Source organism: Rhinolophus ferrumequinum, chromosome 5 (genome assembly GCF_004115265.2).
Source record: "Rhinolophus ferrumequinum isolate MPI-CBG mRhiFer1 chromosome 5, mRhiFer1_v1.p, whole genome shotgun sequence".
Classification (NCBI taxonomy): Eukaryota; Metazoa; Chordata; class Mammalia; order Chiroptera; family Rhinolophidae; genus Rhinolophus; species Rhinolophus ferrumequinum.
In genome coordinates this window covers 37,432,734-37,453,518 of record NC_046288.1, presented here as the reverse complement: position 1 = coordinate 37,453,518, position 20,785 = coordinate 37,432,734, and the positions used below count along the sequence as shown (strand labels likewise).

Here is a 20,785-nt window from a genome sequence, read left to right as displayed (position 1 = left end):
TGCTGACGTAGCTTAAAACTGTAGCATATTCCTTTCACATTCATTATTTCTTGTTTTGATACTATCAAAAAAAAGAGTAATCAGGTAACCTACCTCAAGAATATTCCCCTCCGTAGAATGCCCAAATAATAGTTTCTGTGCCTCTACACTCCCTGAAGAATAGATATACACCTTCATTCCAGCCTCTCTCCACTTTCTGACTGCTGGAACTACATCTTCAAAGAACCTAGAGGGAAGACCATCAAGTTAAAATGCAGAAACACTTTATCTAGTTAGATGAAAACCAGCCAAAATAATTGCCACAAGTTTTTCTATGTGTGTCCAAATGGCTGCCACGAGACTGTGAACTTCTGCAGATCCAATAAATATGTCACCAGAGTTCTAGGATCACAGCAGATTAGACGCAACAATTTAGGTAGAGAGGAGAATAGTTTTTGACAGCTCCACTAATGATAGTCAAAGTGACTACAGAATAAAAGGGTGAAATAAGAAACTGATTTTTTAAATTCCCAAGGAACTCAAAAAAGCAACAAATATTGTACTATTATGTAATCTTTGATGTAATTCATGATATGAAAAGGTTAAATTATGTCCAGTGTGCCTTAAGAAAGCATGGAAATGCTTTTAGAAAGATCTGCACCCAAACAACTAAAAGATGTTTGGGGTCTCAAAGCTATTAATCCTTGATTAGCTAGAAAACATAACTATATTCCTTAAGAATTAAGAAGCCTAAAGTTTTACTATACAGAAAAAAAATTATGTAACAAATCATTTAAGACTTGTACCATCTCACATTTGCTAATCAGCAAACAGTGTCTAGTTTTTTGATTCCTGGCACTCAGTGTTGTTTACCAGTTCTACAGTATCTTCCATATTCAGTGGTGGAAATATCACAGGAGAGACTGGTGAACAAGAGAAGCATATGGAGCCAGTCATCTTTAAAAAGATTAACTGATGGGGCCGGCCCAGTGTCTCAGGCGGTTAGAGTTCCATGCTCCTAACTCCGAAGGCTGCCGGCTCAATTCCCACATGGGCCAGTGGGCTCTCAACCACAAGGTTGCCGGTTCAACTCCTCGAGTCCCGCAAGGGATGGTGGGCTCCGCCCCCTGCAACTAAGATTGAACAAGGCACCTTGAGCTGAGCTGCCACTGAGCTCCCGGATGGCTCAGTTGGTTGGAGCGCGTCCTCTCAACCACAATGTTGCCGGTTTGACTCCCGCAAGGGATGGTGGGCTGAGCCCTTTGCAACTAGAAACGGCAAATGGACCTGGAGCTGAGCTGTGCCCTCCACAACTAAGACTGAAAGGACAGCAACTTCATTTGGAAAAATGGCCTGGAAGTATACACTGTTCCCCAATAAAGTCCTGTTCCCCTTCAAAGTCCTGTTCCACTTCCCCAATAAAATCTTTAAAAAAAAAAAAAAAAAAGATTAACTGAAAAATGTCGGAGAAATCTACTACTGGATAAAACAGTTTAATATGCTGTACTAATTGAAGGAAAGAAATCCACTAGTTCAAAACTAGCACACATAATGGTGTGCTAGTTTGTTACTTTGCACTCAGAGACAGGATTTTTCCATGCTGAATATGCAGGCTGTTATTGGTCCAAAGCAGGGCTTAGAAGTCCAAGATAAATTATTGCAAGTCCCTGGTTGTATTTATAATTAAGGGACCAACACCAAGAGAAGGAAGGGCTAAGTACTTTGAGCATAGTCTCCTGCCTCTACTCTTGAGTGTTTTACAAAATGATCTAGCTGATATTCCCACATCATCGGCCTATCCTTAAATTCCAATGCATTCTTTAAAAGGTGGAACCCCCCTGTAAAGCATAAATAAAGGAATAGCATCTCATTTGCAAAAAAAAAAGAAATATAGGGAGCTGGAAATGGTCTTCGATCTTAGGGTTTACAACAGACAACAACAGACAACAACATACAATCCTTAATGGCAGTGTCTGTCTAAGAATTTCTTAGCAACGACTCATGAGTCTCCTTCAGCAGGAGTGCTTTCAGGAACTCCATAACCAAGACTCAAAGGGTCTGTGGAAGGTGCTCAACAGAACACAGAACACAGTGGCCTGCTGACATTCTAAGTACCCTCAAAGTGATGGGGTGTGTAATTTCATAGCGTTCTTACTTTTCTAAAGGAACAGAACGCAGGTGATCTAAAGGTCCTGTGAAGCAGCCCACCAGTGCTGTCACTCACATGCGAAGGATCAAGTGTGACTTAGTTCAAGAAAGTCACCATTTTGTAGGCAGCCATTTTAACACTGGGATTACAAGTCCTTCAGCCCTCCTACAAAGCCAAACATCAGGTTTGGAGAATTCAGCTGGGTGAAATGCTTTATCCCAGCTTATAAAAACGAAACACTCACTTGTTAGAATAAAGAGAATGTTGATTTTATCTGTTTTACTAACCATACAGCACTGGAGAGAGAGGACTAATAGAAAATGTATTTGGTTTTGAGGCTGGTGAAATGGTCAGAGTCACTTGACCAGCTACATACTCTGCTTTCATGCGCCCAGCTGTGAATGCTGCCTTCCACATGTGGCCCTGCAGCTGTTTCAGCGCCGTGGTCTTTCGGTCCAGAGACATCTGCCAGCACACATTATCTACCACGGCCTGGATTGTCTGCTGCAGGTCATCCGCCCCATTTCCAGACGCAGCAGGGATCGGAACTGCACCATCCAGGTGGGAGTCGTCTTCAGCCTTCAAGTCATAAACAAGTTTCTTATTTATTTAAAAAAAGAGCACTTAAACTGAGACCGGATAACCAAGCAGACCAATGATCTCCAACTATCTTTAGACTGAGCTCTGTGACAAATTAAAGTATCCTACACTTTGGGGCTGATTTGAATGATTCTCAAAAGACACTGGGTTACAATTAATAAATTTACTTTACCTTTCCTATATTGCTAAAGCTGAAATTTAAACCGAGGCATGTTGTATGTGAGAAGAGAGGCAGCACATAATGACAAAATGATATACTAAGACCTGCTTTGCTGATTCACTTGCCAGGATCAGCAAATCAGGACTTCAATCAAATCTGATCATTTCTTCTCTCTACAACTGAGGTAAAAATAGAGGAAACCTCTAAAATTAGTTTATGCCTAGAATTCAATGAAAAGAAGCTAGTGAAGTCATATCTGGGGTTGATTCACATTCAGTCTCCTGCCACCTCCCACATCTTGCAAAACCTCTAGCAGCTATTTGGAGCAATGACCCTGTGACAATGTATATGTCCAACCTCTGAAGACTCCATGATTTACATCCTCCAATGAGGGAATGTGTGCGTATTTCAACAAGTTGAGACAACAAAAAAGGTAAGGAGGGGAATGTTTCTGACTAATTACGAGTTACCTAGAAAATTCAACAAACTCAAATATCCCATGTCCCAAAGTATGTGACTGTATCTCCAATCCTAACTCCTAATATTAGAAAATTTAGCTCTGTGCAGCGGGTAAGATCTTCGCCACTGATTGTTTTTTTTTTCTTTTTTCTTTTGCTTTGCCAGCAATTTTAATAAGAAAAACAACAGACTAGGAGTTCCACAACACACAATGTGGAAGGAAAGAGACTAAAACCTGGGGAGAGAACAGGGAACAGAGCACATGAGACTGAGGCTGGGATGAGGGCTGGCCAAGAGTGAGCTGGGTCAGAGGTCTGGAGGAGCTGTGCGGACCTGAGGGCCCAGGAGCACTGTGCAGGGGTCACGGGTCACGGGGGTCAGCAGGGGCTCCTGCCACGAGGCAGTGGAGAATGAGGTGCTGCCACTTGAAGACATTAATGAAAAATGTGAAAAGACAGCACAAAACCTTTGTCATTCCACCCAGAAAGCGCTTAGTTTCATAAACACGTGATATTTTTATGCAGTTGCAATAGCTCCAGAAAGAGGCAATAAACTGCCATGGTCTGGCCGTTTAATTATGTACTGTAAATCTGTAAATTCCTCAGCAGGCAAGTCACTGCAATTTCCATGCCCTGTGAATCCAGAGCACTTATTTTTACAATATGCTCAGAGCATATTCTAAGTCTCTAGGAATCCTCATTTCTAAGACCCCTGGGAATGTGAAAGCAATGGAATAGAAATGTCCCAACCTGTTTCCTCAAAAGATTGACGTCCTGCTGGCACTCCTCTTCTTCCCAGTGCGTCTGCAGGTACTCTTTAACATTTTCTTTTATATAAGGAAATAAAATGTCCTGGATAAAAGAGTAAAAGAAAAAACAGAAATTAGCTTTAGTCATTTGCATGAGATCAAGTTCTTCAACAATCTCACCTAAGCTAATTGTAGCAAATGAGCCACTGAAAATTTCACTGAAAATATGAAAATTGCAACTGTGGCTGTATGAGTGGGACAGAGACAGAGACCAAGCAATAGATGAACTAGATCAAGAGGCTGCAAACTATGGCCCCTGGGCTAAATCTGTTCTACCTCCTGTTTTTGCTAATGGACTTTGATTAGAACACAGCCACACTCATGTTTATATAGTATCTATGGCTACTTGGGGGCCACAATGGCAGAGTATCTAGAACCAAGACCCTATGGCGCACAAAGTCTACACATCTATATTCAGACCTTTACAGAAAAGTCTGTTGACTCCTGAACTAGACTGCTAGATCACAGGTCCTGGAGGGCATGGATGTGGCCCACAGCTGCACCCCAAAACATACCGCACGCAGTACTAGATGCATGGACATAACAAACATCTGCTGAAAGAATGGGACCCATGCATCATAAATGTTTTTCAAAAACCACCTGATCACCATCATTCTTTCTTGGAAATCAGACTACTTATAGAATACCCTATAAGAAAGTGATGTGCAAAACAATTCAGAAATAAAATAACCTGTCAGTAATTCATGCATTGGGAACATGATTTCTCTTAGGTCAAAATTTATACCTTTACTTGCAATTGTAGCATATGCAACAATTTTTACAACAATTTTTTAATGTCTACTATATACCAAGATATGCTAGTTGCTGAGTGGGGAGCATGGAGAATGGGATTGAAAAGATACATAAGTCACAGTCCCTATTCTTGGTAGCTTAAGAATCTAGTCGGGGTGCGTGACAGGTGAACAAAAAATTATAATGTGACACAATGGGTACGACAAGCAGAGTACAGATCGCTGTGTGAATCCAGAGAAGGCCTTACATTTTAAGAGAAACTCTATAACCAAGCTGAATTTAAAAAGTATGCTCATTCAAATTCATTCACTAATTTATTTATTCAAATATTTACTGAATGTTCAGTATGGGGCAGGCCCTGTGCTAAGAGGTGGGAGATACAACTGAGAGCAAAAACCATACATAATCCCTAATCTCAAGGAGCACAAACAGACACTTTTTAGGCGGCCCACGAGGTCAAACTATTTTCATAAGAATACTAAGATGTTGCCTTTTTCACTTTCATCACTTTCAGGAGTGTATAATAGTTTTCCAGAGGCTACACGATATGTGATATCACAAGAGACCCAATACAGGTAAGAGAATCCAGCTGTCTTCAATAGCCAGACATTGAAGAGGGATGCAAAAATATAAAACAATGCTAACCATGTTTTCTAAAACAAAAAAGTTATTTGTAAAAATATATTTGTGTCAACAAAGTAATGAGATTTATTGTCTAAAATGAATAAATTTCTCAGTTTTAATATCCAATGTGGTAAACATTGATCGATATAACCCACATAAATAAAAGTTCTTTGGTTCCTCGGTAATTTTTAAGAGTATAAAGCAATCCTGAGAACAAAAAGTATGCGAACCACTAAGGATGAACAAGGACTAACCTGGAGAAGACCAGAGGGGAGAATGTTCCACAGAGAGAACGTGTGGGTAGGGGAAGGTTCTTTGTAGAGTCACCTGATCTGTGGGGCATATAAGCGAGAGATATAAGCCACAGGCTTTCAAATGTTGCCATACCACACCGCAAGGTGTGCGCAAGGCCCTGCAGATAAGCAAGCCTATCCGTGCAAAGAGGGCTCACTAATGTAGTAAGAATGGGCTCCAATTCATGAAGTGTGTGCTATCACAGAATGGTTTGTGCCAAACAGAGCACCCATCTCTTCTGATCAGTACTAATCAGAACTGGCCCTGGGCCTGGCTCTGTGGGGTGCAGAGAACATCGGAAAGCCATGGATCTGTGCTTTCTCCCTCTCTACCCTTTCGGCCTCCTCTTTGTTACAGCTTCTAGACCATCACATTTTCTTAAATACTATTACGAGTGTGAACAAGGGCAAAAAGAGGAGAAAGAAGCTGGCAGAAAACTTTTTATTTCCCACTAACAGCCCTGAGGGATGGTATGGTTAGGACATAGTTAATAGATCAATATGAACAAAACTGTTTCTTTCTCTTTGTTTTTTAGTGTGCACAGTGTTTCCCTGACAGACACAAAGGTTCGACTACATAACTAGCATTTTTTTAATATTCTAGAAGAGCAAAGTCTAAGTTCAACTTAAATTACACTCCCAAATGAAATATACAACACAAGAAAGTTATTATGGCTTTTTCTAAATGGTAGGGCTGAAGTGTTTATCTCTCTTCATAATACGTTATTCAAATTTCACCTGCCCTAGAAAAAATAAAGAAGCCATTCAATTTCGCTTGTTCTCATGAGGCATTCCAGTAAGTAATGGATCATTCAACAGATTTAGAAGCATATGAACAGTGTGATCAGGCAAATTTTTCGGCATACTTGACAGAAAAGCCTTGTTTAAGCTCAATAAAAACTCATTCTTGATCTAAAAGGAAAATGAAGAGCTCAGATTGATAAGCTTTCTTTTTCTGCAAGAGATTCCTCTTATCCTACTGATATACTTCTGATTTTCTTTAAATACCTGTACTTAGTTTTCCCATCACACCCTCCATTGTGCCCCTTATATTCCTCCTTTCTTCTAATTATTCTTCTAATAATAACATCTCTCTCCCACGCATGCACGGTGGTGGGACTGCAAACTGCCCCCCCCCTTGAGAATGATTGAGAAGATGGAGTAAAACTGAAGGTGCGCCAGCCACTCCTCTCCTCGTCATACACCACAGAGAAACTAATACATGTGCACAAGGGGAAAGTGAAAAAAATGTTTACTGTAGCACTGGGTATCATAGCAAAATAACTGGAAACAACCTAAATCTTTATCAGCTAGAGAACAGATAAACTGAGGGTTAGTCATACTCTAAAACATTATAAAGCAGTTAAACACGAATGTACTGAAGTGCTATTTATCAACATGAATATAAACTTCAACATATGAATAAAAGTCTAATACGAAAAGGGATGTACTCAGGGCCGGTTACAGCTGTAATGTTTTACTTATGATCTGAAACAAACATAGTATCAAAATTTAATTAGCTTTGTGGTGGGTGCATGGTCATTACATTAATCTTTCCTGCTTATTTTAAATGTTTCACAATTTAAAAACAAGCAGGCCCGCTTCGATCCCTTATCCTAAACCTGCTTCTTTCTTTTTTGGTCAGCTTCCTCCAGTGTCCTGCCTCCATTATTTCCCAACTCCCAAGCAACTAGAAATATTCCAGGGAAAAACTGTTGGTTAGATTCAGGGCGTCCTAGTAACTGAAAAGTTGAAGTACTCAAAAGTTATAAAAATGCATGCAATGTTATACTATTTTGTGCTTTACAAAGTCCAGTTTCCTATATCCAGCTTTGTTGGTACCCAGAACACTTCATGAAGAGCCTGTGGATGCTGAGAGCGCAGGTCCTTGATCTCGGTGCAAGAGAAGAATACAGACTCCGGGCGCATGTCAGGCTGGGGTCCTACCTCTGCTTTTTACTAGCTGTGTTCAAGTAACTTATCCTCTCTGAGCCTCAGTTTTTCTCATCTGCTACTATGGGAATAATACCAAGCAAAGGCACTGCAGTAACTAGAGACAGACAGAAAGCACTTTACCACTTATTATATTCTGCAGCACAGATAAATATTTAAACTGGGCAAGGGTAACTTTTGATTTAATTTAGTGATAAATAACAGCAGAAAAATTCCCAGAGGATAAATGAGTAGCACAACCAACTCATTCATTCAATACTTACTGAAGACTTGCTGAATGCCAGATACTTCTGATAATGGAGTTATGAAGCACAGCCCCTCTCCTCAGAGATCTCACAGAAATAAAAGACGCAAGGTTTCTAACAATTCTAAAGTTTTCGGAAAAGCTTTAAAAGTTAGATTATTTTAGAATCCCTAATCATCCAATTTGCCTCCTTTCTCTACACATAAAATTCCCCTCTGCACTGAGTAAACACACAAAACTAGGCAATGAAGCTAGAATTTAGTATAACATCTGGAACTATTAATATTGCCTGAGGGTGGCAAGTTAGCGGACTGTTCTATTTTAGTGCAAACATGTTATTGCATAACATAAAAGAACAATAACCAAATAGTATTTTATGCATCCTTTCAACATATTAAGCATCTAGTTGGTGCAAAAGTAATCGCGGTTTTTGCAATTATTTTTAACCTTTTAAACCGCGATTACTTTTGCACCAACCTAATATTATGTAAAATAAAAATCCTCAAGTTGCTTATTTTAAAAAGCCAGTAATTAATCAGTCTGACATGTGCTATGATGCCATATAAGAAAGCTCTAAAAATAGACTTTTTATTTGAAACCCAGTGCTTATTGCCCAACCCTGCCCATTGAAAATGTTCACGCTTTAAAAGTAATTCCAGAAATAACTGGGATGATAGATGTTTTAACTTTTGTTATAATTTCATAATACTATTGTGGGGACAGAGCCAGCAGTGCAGTTTCCAGGCTCTCGGCCTCACGTGGAAAGGTGCTGGCTCAGGTAGAAAATGGCCATCAACTGTGATTGGATGGCCGTCAGCTGTGGCTAGTTGGCCGTCAGCTGTAACCAGTGAGCCATTGGCCACTAATATAACTGCCGTGGCTACGCTAGCAGCAAATGGGGGCTAGCAAGAAGATGGTGGCGTGGCGTGGTGGAGTTAGCATTGCAGATTGCAGTTAGCAAGTGAGGTTGGCTGGCAGAGAGAAGTGGATGACGACAGGTTGCAGACAGTGTGGCTCCTGCTTCCTGTGTCTCCAACCCAGCAGCCAGTGAGAATATAGCGGTATGACTCCCCTACCTATGGCTCCGTGGGTGTTCCTTTTTGGCCTCACCATGTCCTGCGTTCTTATGTGGGGAGCGGGACCAGAAACCCCGCATGCCGCCCTGCATGACAACTATATAGCACACAAAAAATGCAGCAATAAGCCCAGGATTCTACAAATGTGTGACTATTTTTAGTATGCCAGATACTTAAGGGGTTGTTATGGTTTAGTACATACAAAAGGCTGTAGAAATAAATGAGTATTTGTCTTTCAGGGGACTATGATTAAATTCTGCTAAATGCTGGAGGGGATACTATGCACGCAGCAATGTATATCCCTCTAGATAGCTCAATGGCAGCTTTCTGAAAGAGCTCCATTAAGGGCCACACAATTTCTGAAGATCTAATTAAAGAAATTGCCTCATAAATGCTTAGAAGTCCAAATTTGATCTGCTTTATGGTTAAGTCATTGTTTTAATGGAAAGGTCATAGAATGAGTAAAAATAAAATTGTTATAGTATTTACTTAAGTCTTTGAAGAAAATGGGTGATAAAAGGTAATGGGTATTAGAGTAAAGCTTTTTAAAGAAACTATTTTAAGGAACCACAATATGCAAATGATTTATAGTATTTGAGAACTTAAATTTTTTCAGCAGGTAATTAAACAACACAAAGGCAATATTGGGTGGGCTACTATTTCTCTATTAATCTCAGAGGATAAAAAGGAAATTAGAAATAAGTGGCTTGAGTCTTAAATCACATTCTCTAAATAAGAAATAAAAGGTTACAAATAGCATGTAGAGCATAATCCTATTGGGGGAATATCCAATGCATAGAACATGGATGCAAAGGTTCTCTCTGGGTCATGATATTACAAGGGAAAATACTCCTTTTCTGGCATATCTAGCTTCCACAATGAAAGCATAATCTTTTTAAATTGACAAATAACGTATTAGTTTCAGGTATACAATATAATGGTTCGATATTTGTGTATATTGTGAAATTATTACCACTATTAGTCTATTTAACATCTGTAACCATACATAGTTACAATTTTTTTCTTGTGTTAAGAACTTTTAAGATCTACTCTCTTAACAACTTTCAAATACACAACACAGTGTTATTAACTATAGTCACCATGCTGTACATTACATTCCCAGGACTTATTTATTTTATAACTGGAAGTTTATACCTGCTTGAACATTTCTAATGATGGGAATTTACTACTTCTTGGAGTGAGTGGTCCACGCCATCCGTCAGACAGATTCAGCAGTTGTGGTATTAGAATTGCTTCTTAAATATCCTTCCTGAAGACCGTATTAGAATACCAAGGGGAGTATTGTTGCTCTGGCTGCTATACAAGGCTACAAGGGCTCAGAAATTATAACTTTGCTGTCCGTATCTTCATGGGGCAAGCAGGGATGTGCCATTCTCTTTTGAAAGCTGAAGCCCTTAGGAAAAAATATTAGAATTTCATCATTTGCATTCAAAGTACATTAATGAATGTGCTGCTGATAAAAGTGTCTTCTAAATCCAATTAAGGAGACTAAACTGTAAAGATAAACTGTAATCTAATTAATTGCAATGAATCACATTGCACCAGGGAAAGTTATCATTATGAGGCTGGTAGTTGGGATCGGTTTTTAAAAAGCAGCACAAAAGAGGGCGGTTGGTTGGCTCAGCTGGTTAGAGCACAGTGCTCATAACACCAAGGTTGCCGGTCCCATACCCACATGGGCTAGTCAGCTGCGTCTTCCACAACTAGACTGAAAACGACTTGACTTGGAGCTGATGGGTCCTGGAAAAACACATTGTTCCCCCAATAAAAATTTAAAAAAATAAAATAAAAGACAGCACAAAAGAGACAATGAATTCCAGAGAGGGAAACCTGACTGGCCCAGAATGGAGGGGAAAGGGATAAAATCACATTTCTCTCCTTGAATCCACCTACCATCCCTGCAAAATGACCCCTTTGAACAGATGAAGCAGCAAAGTTCAGAAAGGTTTCACTGCTGCTACAAAGTAAAACCAGGACTCAGACCCAGGCTTAATGACTCCCAATGTCTGAGCCCATCCAGCTCCGTGGGTGGGTGACTGAGGGGGTGACTCGGGAACACAGTTCACTAGGATCACCCAACTCCCTGTGTCCTGATACTATATTCTCTATAGACATTTCTAATATGGCTTTGGTTTCTCAAAGAGATTTGTACTAAGAAAATGAGAGATTTGGGTTCACCTGGCAGTTCTGTAGTGCTTCCAATAAACAGTAATAATATAAGTAGGTGTAGTCATAGTGGGAGTGACTGCCAACATTTATTTAGTCCTCGTTATTCCCGGCACTTCTCTATCTACAGTCAATCCTTAGTGATCTCATCCAATCCCATGATTTTAAATACCATCTATTGCTAACGACCCCGAAATCCGTAGCTTTAGCCTGGACCTCTTCCCTTTATGCCTGACTGATTGTTTCCAACTGCCTCCCCCAATCTCCACTTGGATGTCTGAAACGAAACGAAACGCCGGCTTCTGCTCCTCAATCCTACTCCTCCTGTATCTCCCTTCTCAGTAAGTGGCAGCTCCATCTTTCCAGATGTTCAGGCAAAAAGCCTTAGTTCTCTTGGCTCCTCTCTGTCTCACGCTCCACAACCAATCCATCTATTAGCAAACCTGGAGTCCTACACCTTCAAAATATCCAGAATCTAATCACTTCTCACCACTGCCCCTGCTACCAAGCACTCCAAATTTATTCAATGAATTGATGACGAATGGCCTGAATGATGAATTTCAATTCTCATAATAACCCTATGAAACGAGTGCAATTATTTTCTCCATTTTACAGAGGCACATAAGGTTAAGTATAAATTTATAAGCTATGATTATAGTTTATCAGTCAGGTCTTTTTTTTTAGTTTGAAGAGTCAGATCCCCAGTGCCTGATCATTTCCATTGAAGAGATCTAATTAGCTTACTGCACTTACAACGACTTGGACCCACACAAGCCCAGCCAGGGAGTCGGCCAGCTTCTTGGAGCCCACCAGCTAACTGCCAAACACTGGTCTGCCCAGGAGCTCCTCACCAAAGTCCCACCCAGGTCCCACTGCTGAGATTACCACTAGTTTCCAAACCATATGTTTCAGTGTCTCTTTACTCAGTAAAGGGTGTCAGCACACTTTCGAGATTTAAGAAAAAGAACTTGTTAGGTCACATAATGAATCACTGAAAGTTAAGAAATGAACGCCTCATGTACATACCTAGAAGACAAAGAACTCTTTTCTGTATTAAAGACTTCTGTCTTTGAAAAGAAACCCGTGTTTCTGAAATGGAGTCCCCTGGGGAAGGGGCCAGAGAAGTTCCAGGAGGGCCTCTGAGGACAGGGCTAACTTTCCACACAATTCTTTAGAGAGGTGACGGAGAACCAGGTACAATAGGATCAGAGGGGTTGCCTTCCACCCCTCTTCTGACTCCTACCTCCAACAAACCAACTTGAAAAGTAAATGAGTTAATAAATGTGAAAATCAAAAGTTGTATATAAAAATAAGCTTTTATTGTAAAAAGGAATACCTTTTTTTCTTTAGTGGGTGACACGGGGTGAGCTGGAAGGATGCAAAATTTTCAGAAACATCAGACAAAGTAGGACTTTTCGGAGCTAAACACACGATATCCTTAAAAAGTTTATCTGAGCAAGATAAAGGCCTATCTAATGTATTTTAAAAGTAGGGATTATATGTTTAAATTGGTGCCTATTTTGGGGTTGATCTGAATACATTTCTTCTAAGGATCTAAATGACTTTATGTATAGGAAAAAAATCAGAAAGAATATTCACCAAACTCTTAATGGTCGCCTCTGCGTGGTAGAAGCACATGGCGGGGAGGGGAGGTTGGGGTGGGGTTTTCACTTCTACAATGTCTACAATTTTATAACAAGCGTGAATTAATTTTTGGTAAAAAATTTTGGGAAAAAAACTTTCTTCTAATCTCACATTAACAGATACAAGTTTCCACAGAATAAAGTAATTAACTTTTCAACTTACTTTTTTAAATTAATAAAATTTCTATCTTTTATGGTTTTGAATTTCCACTGTTAGCTGATTTCTTCCTCTACAACTTGTAGGTTTTAGAAATGTTGAATCAATGAAAATTCTATGCTCTTCTAGAAACACTTCAGTTAAATTACATGCTGTTCAAATAAGAGAAAGTGCCATTTTGAGGAAATGTGAACTAGCAAGGAAAGCAGAAGCTGAGAGAAGTTAATCCCAGCCTCCCCCATGCCCGTCCTGGAATGCATCGTATCACCATAACCAAGCGTTTACTGAGTGCCTCACGTGTAAGCGCTGTACAAAGCTCTGGTGCCTGCCCTTGACAGCTCCCACTTTGCCAGAAGACAACCCAAGGCAGCAGCTGCTACAGTGGAGCTGCAGAGGAGGGAGAGAACTTTGAAATTCCTTTTTAAAATAAAAGTCTGGCGAGAGCAGAAGCTGGTCTCACCTCTGTATTCCTATAGACTAGGTCAATAAATATTTTTTAAGTTAATGACACATGGGGCCACCCTGCATTTGGAGAGGAAAAAATGTGACATTCCAGGCTGGAGGAATGGTGGTGGCATGAAAGGGCATGACCCTAATGGGATTTCTCAGCTATAAAGAGTGTAAGGAAATAGAGGGATAGAAAGTTGGAAAACCCAATTCATTAAAGTACAGAGGTTGAAACTACCTCTTAGCCAATAGGAAACCACAAAGGATTTTGAAAGTACAAACAGAGCCTATTTATGTACCTGTCTGTCATCCTTAATAGGTTACTTGAGGATAGTAGCTGGGTCTTAAGGATTTTGGATCACTAACAGAACCTGGCACATGACAGGAATCCACATAAATATGAAAAAAAGGAAGATTGATTAGGCTGGAAAGATTACACAAGTACCATGATACAGAATGTTCTAGAAGAATAAGAGATCAAAAATGAAGGCCAAAGATGCTTTCTTAATATACCTCTTGATATGCTCAGACCAATTCGGTGATTCTCCAAAGGTCCCTTCCCTTGTTCCAAGTTGAATCAACAAAAATCCTTTCACATACCACCAAGGGTGTATCTAACTTTAGGAATCACTACCCTAAGCAATGGGGAAGGTTTGGAAGAATGTTTATCAACCCATAAGCAACTACTTATCAAGGCAGTCCTGCCATTCCAGCTCTTCCACAAATTCTGAGATTAGCAATTGTGAGGACAGAGCCAGGAGTGCAGTTTCCAGGCTCTTGCCCTCACATAGAAAGTTGCTCACTAGGGTAGTAAATGGCCATCAACTGTAATTGGATGGCCATCAGCTGTGGCTAGTTGGCCGTCAGCTGTAACCAGTGAGCCATTGGCCACTAATATAACTGCAGTGGCTACGCTAGCAGCAAATGGGGGCTAGCAAGAAGATGGTGGCTGAGCTAGCAAGCGGACTGTGGATTGCAGAGAGGCCGATTGCAGCTAGCAGGGTGAGGTTGGTTGGCAGAGAGAAGTGGACGGCAGGTTGCAGATAGTGTAGCTCCTGTCTCCAACCCAGCCGCCAGGGAGAATATAGTGGTATGACTCCCCTACCTAAGGCTCCGTGGGTGTTCCTTTTTGGCCTAGCCATATCCTGTGTTCTTATGTGGGGAGCGGGAGCTGAGACCCTGCATGACACCCCTGCATGACAGCAACGTTCTGAGTCTTCTTCTTAACATATTTCTGGATTGGGGCATTAGGAGCAGAGGTGGAGGTAATCATGGTGGGAAAACACTGGGAGCAGGGTGGGTTTCAGTAAATACTAGTTCCCCCTTTTCCTTACTGACCCTTCACAGGCACTTTCAATGTCCACCAAACAGTCTGACGTTTCCTGCATTATATCAGTGTTTCTATAGGGCTTTATAATTTTCAAAGGCTTTCTGAATTCTCTCTGATTTGATCATCATCACCACTTTATAAGCATGACAGATCCTACTACCCACTCTTGCAAATGAAAAGGTCTAAATTCACAGACAGAATGAAGACAGAGAAAGTTACTCAATTACATTTACTAGCATCAATTAAAAAAAAAGCACAGGTGAAAGCAAGCTCTGGTTGCTGTCCCTTGTGGGTAGTCTTCCAGTAGTTTCATACTGAGGGCAGAGTGGGCATCATTACTTCAGTGCTGAGAACATCAGAAATAATACTTTTCAAATGGATGTTTAACCAAAATTGGGAGCTATCAGACAACACAAGCTTTCCTTCTAGAAAGACCATGAATAACAGCGGTTTTCATGAGAAGAAACATCAACATATCCTGATTATCTTCTAAAATTGTTGGCATATAAAAGAACTTAAAAGAGTAAATTATAAGCATTAATAAACAATCAAGAATATATTAGCTATTTCTAAGAGTCTTAACATAAAATATGTTCCGAAGACATGTATTAAACACCAGAAAAGAAAACAAGCAGGATTCCGTTTTTAAAGCGAATGAAAATCTTTGTCATTTTGACTTTCAATAAAATGGATATCTGTTACTTCAAATAATTATTATTTATAGGACCAAAGATTTGTCTGCTTAATTCACTTTTTCTAACATACTGTGGGGACAGACCCAGGACTGCAGTTTCCAGGTCTCAGCCTCACATGGAAAGGTGCTGGCTCAGGTAGTAAATGGCCATCAACTGTGATCGGATGGCCATCAGCTGTGGCTAGTTGGCCGTCAGCTGTAACCTGTGAGCCATTGGCCACTAATATAACTCCTGTGGCTACGCTAGCAGCGGATGGTGGCTGGCAAGCGGGGATTGCAGTTGGCAAGTGAGGTTGGTTGGCAGAAAAGCGGACGGCGGGCTGCAGATCATGTGGCTCCTGCTTCCTGTGTCTCCAACCCAGCCGCCAGCAGAATATAGTGGTATGACTCCCCTACCTATGGCTCTGTGGGAGTTCCTTTTTGGCTTTGCCATATCCTGTGTTCTTATATGAGGAGCGGGAGCTGAGACCCCGCATGACACCCTGCATTGCACTTAGAGAGTTCAGTTTGAGATCTCTTCTTTTTCCCTTAGTCTTGTTCAAAACCTTGCCAAATATCTCATTCTCCAAGGTAAAACTCCAGCCCCTAAATACTGTCTTTACTAATCTCCACTCCACCACAATCTTTAAACACCAACACAATCTTTAAAAAAAAAACTTAAAATTTTTAAAAATTATAGATCATATGCAACACCATAAAGGGTAAATTTCAATTCAAAATTGGAGCCATTATAAAGTCCAAGCCCTATGTAGCTAAGAACCTGTTAAGGCACCCATTAGTCAGAAATGTTTGTGTTAACCAGGTGTGGTGGACCGGAAAATGCACCCCACCCTCAGATGTGCATGTCCTCCTAATCCCCAAAACTTGTGAACATGTTAACACTTAACATGGAGAAACGGACTTTGCAGATATGATTAAATTAAGGCTCTCAAGATGGGGAGATTATCCTGAATTATTGGTTGGGCCTGACACAATTACAGGGTCCTTGTAAGTGAAAGAGGAAAGCAGGACCGTCAAAGTTAGAGAGTGAGGCATCAATCTGCAGAAGCTACACTGCTGGCTTCCAAGATAAAGGTGCCCAAAAAACAGGGAATGCAGGCAGCCTCTAGAAGCTGGAAAAGCAAGGAAAAGAATGTTCCCCTAGTGTGGGGACAAAGTCCCAGAGAGCAGTTTCCAGGCTCTCGGCCTCACGTGGAAAGGTGCTGGCTCGGGTAGTAGATGGTCATCAGCTGTGACTAGTTGGCCATTAGCCACTGATATGACTACAGTGGCCACGCTAGCAAGCGCGGATTGCAGAGAGGCGTGGATGGCAGTTAGCACGGCGGATTGCAGTTAGCAAGTGAGTTGGGTTGGCAGGCAAAAAAAGCTGACAGCAGCTTTTGGATCGTGTGACTCCTGCTTCCTGTGTCTCTAACCCAGCTGCCAGCGAGATATGGTGGTATGACTCCCCTATCTATGGCTCTGTGGGTGTTCCTTTTTGGCCTCACCATGTCCTGCATCCTTATGCAGGGAGCGGGAGCTGAGACCCTTCGTAACACCCTGCGTGACACCTAGTCTCCAGAAAGGACACATCCCAGTCAACACCTCGATTTTAGCTCAGTGAGACCCATTTCAGAGGTCTGACCCTCCAGAACTATAAGATGATAAATGTGTATTATTTTAAACCATTAAGTTTGTGGTAATTTGTTATAGGAACCATAGAAAACTAATACAACAGGGTTAGCAAGGCACTATTTACCTGCCCATCTATCAGGATACCCTAAGGCTTACTACACAGCTCCCTACTATTGTACAGACATTCATGAAATGTTTAGAACAAATTATCTAGAAATTAACACAAGATGGTGGTAGTGGGGAGTTGGAGAGATCCACAAAGGAATTTTGGAGATCTGTCAGAAATTTTCAGGTCTCTTATTCTGCTTTCCTACAAATATACCTTCTTATTATTTGTCCTCTAAGAAAGGTGCTTTTGCTTTATAGTTCAGTTCTGGAAGACGATTTGCCAAAGCTGGGGAATGCTTTGGTGTCTACCAGGCATATTTCATTATTGTGCTTTCGTTTGTATAAAGCTTGACTGATCCATAATCAACGTAGCTAACTTCTGAGAGGTTTTGGTTCTGTTAATGAAGTCATACCTTCTCTAACTCATCTCTCTTGCTTGGTCTACCTTATCTCAAACAAGTCATTAGACAAGAACAACACTAACAGGCCGAGGCATAGGCCGAGCTTACAAATTCCTGTAAAGCCTAACTACTCCAAGTGTGGTCTGTGGACTAGCAGCATCGGCATCACCTGGGAGCCTTTGAGAAATTCACGGAAAACCTGTTAGATATCAAGTCCCATTCCAGATCTCCTGAGTCAGAAACTACATTTTAGCAAGATCTCTAGCTGATTTGTATAAACATTAAAGTCTGAGAAGCAGATATAAAGAGCCATTCATTGGCAAGGGTACCCACCATGCCCCACTAAATATATTTTAGGGACAAATATCCTAATCAGATTTATGTTTGGTTAATGCAAGCTTAATTATTACAAAGATTTTATTTCAAGCACGAAAAGTTTTCGTGAGGAATAAATGACAAACATGCCTCCCCACCTCCACTACTTCTTGACAAGATTTGGTGGGATGGTGGATGAAATACTGATGTAAGTATATTTATTTCTTTTATAAAGTTTTTTCAGGAGCTAAGCATTCATTAAATGTTCATAGTAGCCTTATGAGTCGATATCCCCAGAGTACAACTGAGGAAATACTTACCGAGACACAGAGACGTTAACTAACTTGCCAAAAGTCACATAGGGAGGAGCCAGAATGCTAATCCAGACTTGCAGTCTCCAAGACCATCCTTGTAAATACTACTCTATACAGTCAATCCTCATTACTTGCAGATTCCATATTTGCAAATTCTAGTCACTAAAATTTATTTGTAACCCCCAATCACCAATACTCGCTGCAATGTGACGATCAATTCAAGAACAAGTGCGTGTGCAGACTGGCAAAATTTTGAAACACCAGATGTACATATTCCCAGTACAAGGTAATGCTTTTCCTGTTTTACCTCTCATATTTTAAACAAGTGTCTTTTTCAGAATCTATTTAGTACCAAATTTTTCATATTTTGTGCTTTTTGTTCGTAATTTTGCAGTTTAAAATTGGCCAAGCAAAGCGCTGAAGCCCTATCTAGTGTTCTTAAGTGCCAGAAAGCTTTGATGTGCCTTATGGAGAAAATATGTGTTAAATAAGCTTCATTTAAGGATAAGTTACAGTGTTATTGGCTGTGAGTCCAATGTTAATTAACCAAGAATATATTAAATAAGGTAAACAGAAACACACATAAAACAAGGCTATGTATCGATCAGTTGATGAAAATGTTGTGACCACAGGCTCACAGGAACCTAACTATATTTGTTCTAGGGGCAAGGATTCAGTATTTGCTCACATGGTATTCTCAGTGACTTTATGGAACATTACTGAAACTGTTGTTACATGTACCAACTTGACATGTAACAACAGGAAAGCCACCAAATTTAGAGCATTTTGAGGAACAAGAGATCATTTTCCCTCAAACTCAGAAACAGCAGTTTAAGGTTCCTGACAGGATAACCACAGGGACTGATGATGGTATTATTTCATAGCTTACAGACTAAAAACATTAGAATACAATGTACAAAGTCAAAAAATGAATATTACATCACCAAAGACAAAATTCAAGAGGTGGCTCCATAGAGTACATACTATACCCCCAGGACGTGCAAATGAATCAGTGAGGTAAGAAAAGAGTACTAACATTCATCTATACTTATTATTTTAATGTCATCTTTAAATTCTATTTTGTAACTTAACAGTACAATAATATGTGTACACAATTTCTAAATTCTAATGGTAGTGCCGGCTTCAGTTCTGTTGACGGCACACATGACCAAAAATTGTTGGGAGATCACCACTGTAGACAATCAGAGTCAGTACATGAAAAGAAAATAAACTCCAGGGGCATGTGTCCTGCAGTGAGGGACAGGGCTGGTGGCTTTGAGGACTCAGGTGCACTGGGACCACCTAAGAAAATCTGGGTTCTTCTGCTGCTCTGCCCCCAAGTTGTGATGATCCTCATACAGGAAATCCCTCCAGACATCAATTGACTCATCAGAAAAACTAATTATCTGGTTGCAACTTTCACTAGACAATCCCAGCTAGGAGCCCATCCTGCACTAGTAATTTGACAATTCTATGACTCAGAAAAAGACATAATAGCTGGTAAGTAAAACCATTGTATGTTGTTGCCTGGAGTCTAAGGACTGAGTACAACAGACTGTCCACAAAATACTACTTCCCAGACTGGGAGGATTGTATGGAATCCTATGAGATCTTAGACTGTCAGTGTTATCATATATAGTTAGGCTGCATCATATACACATTTAACTGTAAGTTCTCGACAGAGAGCGAGAGAGAGAGAAACAAAAAACAAAAAACCATGACCAGTGCTAGCAATCTGTCTGCCATTCCATTAAACGAGGGTGTTCTGTTCCCTGGGACAGTCTCAGTTCCCCTGTGTCTCTTACAGTGTGAGTGGCTCAGTGTGAGGCTCATGTTTGACACAACATATTTTTCATTTACATCACCTAAACATAAACTTTTATACTTCCTCTGGTGTTCAAGGAAAAAAGCAGGGATTGTTTCAATCCTAAAGGAAAAATGGTTGCATATGACTTAACTTAAAGGTGAAAATCGGCCTCCAAAGAAGACTGATTTGCTAAGGGTATTACAATGGCAATTTTTGACATTAATCTTCATAGTATACATCGACTATTGAATCAAATCCCCAAATAAAATAAGACTCAACTGTAGTTTTTCTGGTTCACTTCTAAACCTATCACCAAGAAACTGAAATTTGTTCCCATATACTTTTATGGTACTTCATATTGATTAAAGTGTTCTCTTATCAACTGAGTCATTTAACATACCTAGCAGCAAAGCAAAGACACAACAAGCACTGTGGTTCCCATTTCCGAGATCCAGTGCAATAATGGAAAGAGTAAGGTTTTTGTCAGGCAATTTGGGTTCAAATCCTGGGCATTGTTCAATTTTTCAGGGCATTGTCCTATCAGTAAAATACGCACATATCACAGTTTTTGAGGATAAGTCAAGTGTACAAGTGGCATGTATACAGTACTCAGTGTTTCCTTTCACCATTCCACAGGAAACAGGCTACAAGGTGACACATCTAATGTGAC

The 20,785-nt window shown here is 40.3% G+C and overlaps 1 protein-coding gene across 1 annotated transcript in view; it reads right to left on the bottom strand.

Annotated features, from left to right (window-relative positions):
* ENOPH1 (enolase-phosphatase 1) overlaps positions 1 to 20,785 on the bottom strand; it is a gene marked incomplete at its 5' end in the record, with an annotated part of 31,819 nt that overhangs the window by 9,142 nt on the left and 1,892 nt on the right. Inside the window, 3 exons of the mRNA XM_033106774.1 lie at positions 94 to 226; positions 2,505 to 2,707; positions 4,097 to 4,198. Of these exons, the coding sequence (XP_032962665.1) occupies positions 94 to 226; positions 2,505 to 2,707; positions 4,097 to 4,198 (438 nt within the window). The remainder of the gene's footprint in view (positions 1 to 93; positions 227 to 2,504; positions 2,708 to 4,096; positions 4,199 to 20,785) is intronic.